The sequence below is a fragment of the Nilaparvata lugens genome, unplaced genomic scaffold, assembly GCF_014356525.2.
Source record: "Nilaparvata lugens isolate BPH unplaced genomic scaffold, ASM1435652v1 scaffold8013, whole genome shotgun sequence".
Taxonomy (NCBI): domain Eukaryota; kingdom Metazoa; phylum Arthropoda; class Insecta; order Hemiptera; family Delphacidae; genus Nilaparvata; species Nilaparvata lugens.
Window position 1 is genome coordinate 1 of NW_024093760.1, and position 11299 is coordinate 11299.

Here is an 11299-nt window from a genome sequence, read left to right on the forward strand (position 1 = left end):
AATTCTGTCGACTACAGTCATTATTACTGTTTTGTGGGGTGAGAGTGGAAGAACGACACAGTATAAGAGACTATCCAGAGTCACATAGCTTCTAAAAAAACTACTAGGACTATCGGCTTGAAAATTGGAACATTGAAAATTGAAAATTCAATTGAAACATTGAAAATTGGAACATAAACACCCAATACCATGGGATATCTTCTTGTACTATATTTTCTCTATGATTAAACTTATTTATCAACGTTATCATTAGAGGAGTTGAGTGGAAGAACGATCTGAGTCGAGAGATCAAGTTTGAGTAATTGCGTTTGAAATACTTAGAGCCAGACCATATTAAGCATGTTTACGATACTCTAATTCATATTTATCTATACCTTTTCCAATTTTTTTGAGAAAGTATCAATTTAATTTGAGAAAGTATCAATTGTATTTGAGAATAGTCACTTGTAATTGACAGAATGTCAGATGTATATGAGAATAGTCAATTGTATTTTCGAAGTCATCACATGTAATTGAGATTAGTGAATTGTATTTGAGAAATCGTCAAATGTAAATAAGAAGATATCATTGAAAATGCGAAAATTTTCCAAATGACATGTCGTGACTCTTCTGTAGCTACAGTACAGGTTTGATTTGAGCAGGAAGGATACTGTACTGCGTACAGCCTACTCCAATTACTATCATAGGCGTTGCATGGGGGAAAATTAATATTTTCAATGGTGAAAGTATTTCCCCTGTAGGCTACTGTTTACGGATGATTAATGAGAATTATTTCTAGGCTTTGTATGTATTGGCAACGCGACTTTTGTCTCCAAACATTTTGTGAAACATTGCACTTGATGAAGATCAAATTCTCTAAGTTTAAGGCGCAATTAAACTTTATCATCAATCAATTGAATCTCTTGATCAAACAATTCGGCAATTCTTCAATGGATTTTGAGGCTTGAAAATAATGTTTTATTCAAAAACTAAACGTTTTATTGGAATGTTAAATAAATACATAATCATATTATTTTATATGAGTAAAGTTATGAAAAATATAAGTACTGGAAGTACTGGTTTTTTAAAATCATTTCCCAATTACAATTGACAACTTCTCGATTTCAAATTGTATGTTCTCAAATTGAAATTATACTTTCTCAAATAAAATTCACTATTCTCAATTACAAGTGATGACTTCCCAAATACAATTGACTATTCTCATCTACATCTGACATTCTCTCAATTCCAAGTGACTATTCTCAAATACAATTGATACTTTCTCAAATACAATTAATACTTTCTCAAATACAATTGATACTTTCTCAAATACAATTGATACTTTCTCAAATACAATTGATACTTTCTCAAATACAATTGATACTTTCTCAAATACAATTGATACTTTCTCAAATATAGTTGGAAAAGGTGTAGAATACAGGATATTAACATCGTTTAAAAATTGAAATTGAAATAGTTACATGTGTTGAACTTTTTGCCAGACTAAAAGAAAAGTATACAACTCGGTCAATTTTGAATATATAGTACAGATATCAATCTATTCAGAATATATTGAATGGCGGATGAAAGGACGCATGTTGCGGAAAAACGACCTAGAGAGATCATTCAGGTTACACATTCATAAAATCAAAACAATGATTGGTAGAAAAACAACATATTCAATCCAAAACGGCTTCTCTCCTGAATTAATAGAGTCAATAGTTTAGTTTAGTTTCATTTTCGTCATGTAACACTACATAATCAAGCAAAGCCTGGTAGTATATGATACGTCAAAAAGTATTGAGTACAGTAGGCCTACTCAAAAAAAGTAATTATAAAATAGAGAAAAAAAAGAAAATCAGAACATACAAAGGAGTTGAAAATATATGCTAGCAAAAAAATGCCTACAAACGCCAACAGTTGAAGCTTTCCTCTACACTGTACGGAGATGCATCGATCAATTTAGCTTTTACTGCATTTTTAAACCTTTTTGGGCTCTCAATACCTTTTATTTCAATAGTAAGAGAGTTATAAGCTCTTAATCCGCTATAATGTGGCCCTTTCTCTAAGCTTGCTGTTCTGTGTTGCGGGTCTGAAGATGAACCTAACTGGCTTCTAGTATTGTAACTATGATGGATATGACTCTCTCTTAATATCTTCTCGTTTTTCTTCGTCATAGTTGTAATTTTGAGGAAGTACAGTGCAGGAACTGTTGAAATTCTAAGTTTTCTGAAAGATTTTTTACGAGATTCATAAGGCTTCAAGTTGTCGACAATTCTGATGGCTTTTTTTTTTGCTTTTTGAAGACAGAATTGAGATTATTTTTTCCACTCCTCCAGAAAATTATGGTCTATTGAATTATCGACATTGGATTATCATGGAAGACATTCAATAGTGTTTTTGTTCCATTCTTCAGTACTTTTAACGAGAAGCAGACACTTGAGAGTTTATTCAGAATGTGATCCACTTGAGACAGTTTCTGATTCTGACTCCCAAAAAGCAGACTTCATCCTGAACAATCTCATCAATCTTTGGCTGATTGTGCCAGTTAACTTACTGGTCTCAGTCAACTTGAAATAAGCCAGTCTGAATAAGGTTATGATAGCAATTCTTACAATTCTTGAAGAATTTTGAAGTTATACATAACCTAGCTACATTTGGACTGTTGTATAAATTAGAATTGGAACCGTTTTGGGCTTATAAGCCTGTGGTACTTTTCTGTAAGTTATGTAATTCTGAATGATTGAATAAATAAATAAATAAATAAATTCTTATTGAATTGAGAGCATTGTTTGAGTAATTAGCATTCATGTTATTCATAAGGAATGCCAACAACAAAAAGTGAATTTTATTAAACAAAATTCAAATATATATATTTTTCATTGGCTAACCTTTTCGACATCATGCACAACATCCTCGTTGATGACCTTGGTGGCTGACGCAGCTGACGCGACACTGACTCGGTCGCCTGACGCCAGAAACAGCAGTTGCGACATCGAAGATGACTGGCACAGTGTCGACTCTGACTTCAGTTCTACAACAAAACACAACAAAATCTATTAGAAATAACAGTTAATACAATAAATATTCATCCACCGGAAAAACGGAATAGAACAAGATCAATTTGACTTTGATTACGAGAATAAGAAAAATCATTATTGAACGAAAATCCAAATCAAATGCTGCAATTCACCCCGAAGACCTCTGCTACTGCAAATATTGACAACAGGGTAAACAGCTAGATGGAAATTCGATGAGCGCTACCATTCAAAATTATTTGTCAGCCCGGGAATCAAACCCAGCACCTCCCAATTTACGGTCAGGAATGCTTACCCTTACACCAAACTGACAATCTCTGGATAGCAGCGCTCACTTTATACGAAGCCACAGCGGCCAGCCAATCTACAGATGAAAATTACTGAGATATTGCAATTAATCTCACTATCTCAGTCATTTCCATTTGTAGAATAAGAAAAATCGTATTCCATTATAGTAACGACATTAAATAATCAGGATGTTTGTTTATTTTTTATGGCAAATAAATCATATCTTTTTGTGTAGTTAAGAAGTACAACGAAGCCAAACACTGCCATTATAACGTGGACCTCACTATAGAATCTAATTTGAGATGACTTACGTTTGAGCTCTCGCCTGAGTTTGGAGAGGGAGAGGCACATCTTCTTGGTGTCAGGGTTGGCCATCTTATCAGCCGACGACGGTTTATATCCAAACTCCCGTTCGAATCCCTCCTCGTATCGTTTCAGTCTTTTCTTCAGCCTGAAAAACAAATACAACAAATTTGATGTAAACTTGAATGCATAGATGACCACACCTAACTATATGACACATGGTACATAGTACATAACCTTCATCTCACCGACATTCATTTCTGAGTCCAATTGTGTGGAGATGTTTCCTGAAGTGGCCATGTCAGAGCAATCAACTGTTTGACCTGACCTCTACCCAACCTCACCAGCCAGCTGGTGAAGTAAAAGCTTCGTCTGCTAGCAGCCTTTTGCCAAGTGCTTGACCTGGGTGACCTTACCATGTAAGTCCCTGGACCACTTACTTGTGTGGAAGACAGTTGTTTTACTTATGGCACAGCTTGAAGTTTGAGCGTTAATCTCACTGTAAGATAGAAAGAGTGTTGAGACTCACGTGTGAATCTGCTTAGCATGATGGTGCTCGATGACCGATATGTGGGTGCGTCCTGACAGTGGCAGCTGATCGGATGGAGTGGCTGCAGCTGCTTCACTCACCGCCTGTGCGGCCTCGAACGCGCGATGTCCGGCCGCAAACGTTGCGCTAGAACGCAGCGAACTGGCCTCGTCTTGCTACAAAACAAACACACAATCACAAACAATTAATAAACAACATCAAGACAAAGAAAAATATGAAATTAAGAAGATAAAAAGAATATACAATTAATAAACAAGATGAGAAAAAAGAAAGAAAAGAATATGAAGATGAGTGAAGCGTTCATGAAATGAAGTGGAATCAAAATCACAAACAATGAATGAACAGAATGGAGACAAAGAATGAAAAGAATATGAAGATAAATAAAACATTAATGGGATGAAGTGAAATGAAACAAACTACATGATTGTAATAAAACTGAAGTTGAAGAAAGACAAATAAAATTTGAAAAATGTGAAAAAAGAGAAGATGAGGAAACGAAAAATAATATAAAGGTGAATAAAGCGTTTATGAAATGAAGTGGAATGAACGTCTTGCTGCAAACACACTATCGATAAACAACATGAAGATAAAGAAAATGTCTTGAATTTCTTTATCCATTACGAACTGCTATAATATATGTTTCATCAAGTTTTAAAGCTGAAATTACGACTTGTAGACTGTAGGCCTATTAAGGCTACGCGCACCCAGTTAGTCAAGACAAGATAAGACATGATCAGACACGTTCAGTCACAATACTTCACATAGCTGCTTATGACGTAACTCACACTGATTAGTCATTGCAATTAAACATGTCTTCATAAGCAACTATGTGAAGTATTGTGACTGATCATGTCTTGTCTTGGCTTGACTAACTGGTGAGTGCCTAGCCTAAATGTGAAAATTTACTCACTTACTGGAGCATGCTTTGGTATTCATTATAAACAGTCTGCAATTCGAAAGCATGCTTCAGTCACTGAGTAAATATTTCATATAAAGTAAATTCGTATGTCTTTTGTTGGTGGGGAATCCCTTGCGGGAAGGTCCCATATCTGAAATATCTTTTGAGCCCTGAATATATATTTTAAGCCGACAATGGGCACTAAGACTGTCATACTCCAGCCGGTACCGACATTAGGCTATAACGTGTCCATCCTATAAAACGGTAGTAAATATGATTCACAAATTAATAATTTAATTCAGAGTAGATATAGTGTGGTGCACGTTATAATGATAATGGATAAAGATGGGAGAACAGTGTTACCGATATTCTGCCTTCCCACTGCCTTCTATAGAGGTTAGCTGATACCGGTACATCTGATGTAGGGCTAATATTAACTGTTAAAATATAATTCCACATAATTATGTGAATCTGACAACATCTTTCTTACTTCACCAACATTTGGAGAAATTCCAAAGTAGTTATGAACTACATTTCAGTTCATAGTGTAAATATTACAAAAAGTTTCAGTTTTCTTTGAACCAACCTGAGGTTGCGGTAACGGAGGCGCAAAACTCCAATCATGACGACTCGGAACCGGCTCACTTAAATCCACGTCGCGGTGCAGTCGGTTCAAGTCCAGAACGGGCTCATCACTGTTCACCTCTTCTCCTCCTTCCTCCTCCTCCTCCACTTCCTCATCATCATCGTCTTCGTCCTCCTCCTCCAGCTCCTCCACATCACCTTTCACCTCCTCCTCTTCTCCTACTTCCACCTCGGCGTTCTTAGTTGATTCGGGTTCTGCTTTCTCGTCCTTTTTCAACACACGAGAAGAAACAGAGAGAGATAAAATAAGAGTCAAGAAAGCATATTTGGATATTGTAATGTTACAGTTTGTTGATGGAAATCGCAATGTCAATAATAATATATCGATAGTAATATCAATATTGTGTATTGATTAATATCGATATTGGATTACCAAGTAAACAGCTGTTTGTCTGGTTAAACTTATTTATGAAATCAAAAATGTAATAAAGCTGCGTTTACACCGGAGTTAATAACACGAGTTATTAACAAAAAGTTATTAACTTGACTGAATCGTCAAAAATTTCTCTTGACAAAAGTTAATAACTCATGTTTCTATCAGAAAATTCCTTGTTATTAACAATATCTTTTTATCAATATAATTGACTTCCATATGATTTCATTTAACGAGACTATTCATATGATATAACAGCCGGAATAAAAAGCAAAAAATTGTCTTCAAATTTGAATTGAAACATGTGTGTGATCATTAAAATAATGATCTTCATCTGATCTAATGTAAATATTATATTATAATGCGTTTACACCAGAGTTTAAAACAAAAGTTTTCAACATAAGTTAATAACATTTTCTTTTTGCTGATAGTTTTGTTATCAAAAAAAGTTAATAACTTTGTCACGTGTTTTGTCTGAAGCTGTAGTTATTAGGGAACAGCTGTAGTTGTAGGGTAGTGATGCTGGGCGAGGGGGTTGCGGGGAAAATTAACAAAAGTTACCGACTCTCGATGGATAACATAAATCTTGTTAATAACAAGGAATTTTCTGTTGAAAACACGAGTTATCAACTTTTCCAAGAGAGTTTTTTTGTCGATTCAGTCAAGTTGACAACTTTTTATTAATAACTCATGTTATCAACTCTGGTGTAAACGCAACTCAACGTGATGTTATCAACTTTTATAATTAACATCAGTTGATAACAAAAATGTTAAAAACTTGTGTTATTTACTCCGGTGTAAACGCAGCTTCAATTTGTTTGTTTGTTATATTTGAATTTGATTGAAAAACGCTTCATTCTATCTTTGATGTTTGTGAATTCTATTTGTAATAATAATATTGAAAATAAAAGAATACGTTTCAAAAAGAGAGTAATGTTTCAATATATAGACAATATGTAAATAATAGAAATGATTGAAAATGTCAACGACTGTTTTCAACAGTTAAACACTTGATGTTGATATCACAATATCTACCATGACACAACAATATTGTTGAGTAAATTGAATAAGTCATTATTCACTTTCTTGGTAAGGGCTACTAGGGTTTACATAAACATTGATTATCAAAGTACCCTTTCTTCAACTGTATGAAAAAAATTAATAGTCGAAGAATTTTGTGAGGAATAAGATGAAGTTGAAAACAGGGCACATTTTCAATTCTTATGTAAATTCTTCATTGTTTCAATGTACAACTGGAGCCGTGTTCACACTGAACAAAATGTTCGGCAAACAGGAGCTCAGGGACAAACATTTTAAAAAGTTTGGACAATCATTGTTTGTCAAACAAAAAATTACTGTTTTTCCAAACATTTTCAGAGTTGACAGCTGTAAAACATAAAACCTGTTCTTCCCACTTACAAATATTTTGTTTGGTGACGCGTCCACACTGGCCACAGGCAAACATTGTTTGTCAAACATAATAGAATTTGCCCAAACTTTTTCAACAAACATGTTTGTCGAACATCTGTTCAGTGTGGACACGGCTTGAGACAAAATCCCCATATATTCAACTACATGTCATGTTGATGATCAATGAATGATCATGTTCGGGCCATATCGATGCAAAGTTTACAGGATAATTGAAAACAATGGAAATTCAAACATAAATCTATGAAAGTCACAAAAGTCTCAGCAGGTATATCTCTAGCTTGATGGTGTTACTGTATAGTGGAAATATACAACGCAGATATCTTCAAGTCGAGCAGTAACCAGCCAGTGGGTAATTTTCATTCTCACTAATATACATTCTCGTATATACAGTATATTCAATTTGCCTGTTCCATAGGTATTGATGAATGGAAATACTGAAGAGAAATAAATAGGCAATATTGATTGTGAATAATCTGAATTATCAAGTAGTAGACTGTCTCACTAAGTCATTTTTAAATTTATTTACAACTGTAATACATCATTAGTAATACATTTAGTCTGAGTAACAATTTGGAAACATTTTGAATTGTTTTGAAATAAGCTTAAAACTGACCTCAAACTTAACACGGGGTTTGAAACGTATCTTCTTTGATACACGCCTGCATAATGGCACATCAACGCCGTTTACAACATATCCAATCACTGTTTCAATAATTATCGATCTATTCATATTCTTTTCATGAGTAATCACCAAAAATATCTTCAACCAACTCTATCAACTCAATCAATAGCCTACTCAAGAAATTTAAAGTTTCAAAGTTTGAATAGCGCAAACCATTCTATCCCACAGTCACTCAAATACAACAATAATATTATTGTCAATTTCAATCGAATTAACAATTTTTTTTACAAATGTCCAATAATTTTCACCATTACAATCTGATAACACAGAATATGGATAGAATTAGGACTGAGGATATCACACACAAATCGAATTCACTTCAACTTCCTTATTCAATTCATGGGACACACTATTTTTATGCATTTGTCAAAATTAATTTAGACTCTACTGTATTAATTATGAATTATTAATATATGAGTGTAAATAATTAATCATTTTGGTAGGGCTACTTGAATTGTTTAATTATTATAGAAATAATTAGTACCCCTTTTAAACTTCTTTACAAAAACACTACTAGTTTCAGCACTTAAAAACTAGTTTTCAAGTGTCAAAAAAGACTCATATTCTTCTTGACACTTGAAAATGGCGTGACTAATGAAACTAATAGTGTTTATCCAAAAACGTTTGAAAGGGTACTAGTTATTTGCATAATATTTTATGTAAATAAGTACAAATTCAAGTTAATTATGTGCACATAAATTCAACAGATAAATTAATAAATTTAAAGTTGCCAACACAAAACACGTAAAACACAACATAATACATCATACAGCATGCGCGATCAAAGTTCACTCTTACTGCCCCACGAACTTTATGCGTAGAATCCACCTCAAATAGAGGATCATTACCGCCATTATTACTGTAGGAACCAATCAAAATTCGCGCATCAGTTCATTGAACTCAAAAGACCATCAATATCAACACAACATGTATTCTACTGCTATTTACAACCCGCCTACCTATTGTAGTTATGTGGTTATTGATTGAATACTGCTTTCTATACAAATACTCCTCTAGTCATCATCATAAATCACTGACATTTCAATGCAGTAGCGTGAGATTCACTTCAAACTGTCAACTTTGGCAGAATGGGATGCATTAATGTAATAGATACGGGAAATACTGACAGTGAATCCCACTATACAGCTTACATAGTTTATTGTAGTCTGCAGACTGAATTTCTTTTATTTTCTACAGTGCGTTTCACTTCAAACTGTCAGTTCTGGTTAAATAGAAAGTACTATAGTGAGGTCCACGTTATAATGACAGTGGATAAAGATAGAAGAATAACGATGCCGATTCTCTGCATTAATTAATCATATTTCTACACTGTCAAAAACATAATTGGCACCGTTGTGGACCTAGAAAAGGATAGTACCACCGGCTTTGTCGAATGATAGACAAGGATAGCAAAACCAAAGTTGACCAAATACTGTCATTATAACGTGGACCTCACTATAGTAGTTCTGTGAACAGTAGATCTCACGCTCAGTAAGTTACATTGACGTGTTGTTATGTTTTCTCAAAAATTAATAAATCATTTATCAATTTGAAATGTCTACAAAAATCCTAAATAAACATAGAGCTTTCTGCCCTATCGTACCGTGACGTGTCGTCCCAGAATGTGAGTGTAAGCGCTATTATCAGGTCTGGCTGCCGTCGATACGCCAATCCAATCAACCCATCAGAGAACATTCTGTGTTGTCGTGTTGGCGGAAAATCGGTGTGTTGACAAAATAAACTACCATAATGTTGATTTCCTACAAACTTCATTTCTCACTTTTAACAGTAGATTAATGACAAGAGATTAGCTCTTGCAGTAAGGATTTTCTGTATTCAATTTAGGATTTCGTGGTTCAATCGACGCTCCACAGCTCATACTGTTCAGTGAAAATTAAATATTATTTATTTCATATTGAAAGGTAGGCATAACTTGATTTAAGAATCAATTTCTTTTCAATAATATTTGTTGCAATTATAATCATCAGATTAAAAAGAAAAATGTAAAAAAATGTTTTCTATCAATAACTCCAAACTAGAATCATGGCTTCAGCTTACGGAAAGACAAAGTTAGTTAAACAACTGTAAACTAACGTTGATGGAAAGATACATTTTTTCAAGATGTTCGATGTTTTTGAACGGGTAGTATTATAGTCCACTCAACAGCTGATTTATGATGAATAATTCTATATAGTCTGATTTTTACGGTAATATTAGTGTTCGAAGGAAACTCCTTTTCCTTTTGTATTATCCTGTCACAAAGTGAATTTTTGTGACGGATAGAGAGCCGTCGTCCAGCATAAAATTAGCGAAATTATTCTATTTTAGAATAGGAATAGGATCGTCTGCCAGATATATTTTGTTAGATTTGTAGTTGTGTATACATTATCACTATCACCGTCAACCCCTTTAAATTAGCAGCATTCGTATCATCTAAACGATAAGCGGCTACCGAGTCGGGCCAGTATCGCTCTTCATGAAATTTCTGGAATAGAAATATTGTTTACCGGCCTGAATTAGTGTAGTAATTAGTATCAGTGTCGTCATTAGCTGCACCCTTATCATCAGCACTAGTGGATTCAAACCCTGTCACATGACTAGTGGCGTGATCGTCTTTTCAGACTCCATTGGTCAGCATGCCCCTTTTCCCCCGGCCTCCTAACTTTCAGCGACCCGTGTGGCTTCAAGGAGACCTGGGAGAGAGTCAGTTGTTCGGTGGTTGAGCGTGAGATCGGGTCGCGAATCTCCTCTCCTTACGACGTTACCGACACTAATTATTATTCTATCTTGTGTTAACGTAGAATATTGTAGGTCGAGTTCCGAACAACTCGGAGTTAGAATTCCCTTGTGGGTTTTTCTTTCTTGTCAGCTATTTTTCCCGAATTCGTATCACTAGGGGTGAACGAGTTATTCTTGTTTTGAAACCTGTAAGGAATCTCAAGTTTGTGTTACAAACAGTTGAGTGGGAATTTAGCTAGGCTCTTAAGCAAATTATTTTTGAGGGCTTAATTCTTAAGTCTCGACTCTGTCGCTTCACGACGTTTAAGTTTAGTGCGGGAATTTGTTGCTATTCTCCGTACTTAATTCTGCAGTGATTCAGGTAACTGTATGT

General features: G+C 34.6%; 1 protein-coding gene across 1 annotated transcript; it reads right to left on the bottom strand.

Annotated features, from left to right (window-relative positions):
* Nucleotides 1-2843: 2843 nt before the first annotated feature.
* Nucleotides 2844-5909, bottom strand: LOC120349041 (protein FAM13A-like; the record flags this gene model as incomplete). Its single annotated transcript, XM_039418985.1, has 4 exons — nucleotides 2844-3013; nucleotides 3617-3756; nucleotides 4138-4313; nucleotides 5643-5909. Coding segments are annotated over 4 exons (738 nt in total), but the record flags the coding sequence as incomplete, so codon positions are not given.
* Nucleotides 5910-11299: the final 5390 nt, after the last annotated feature.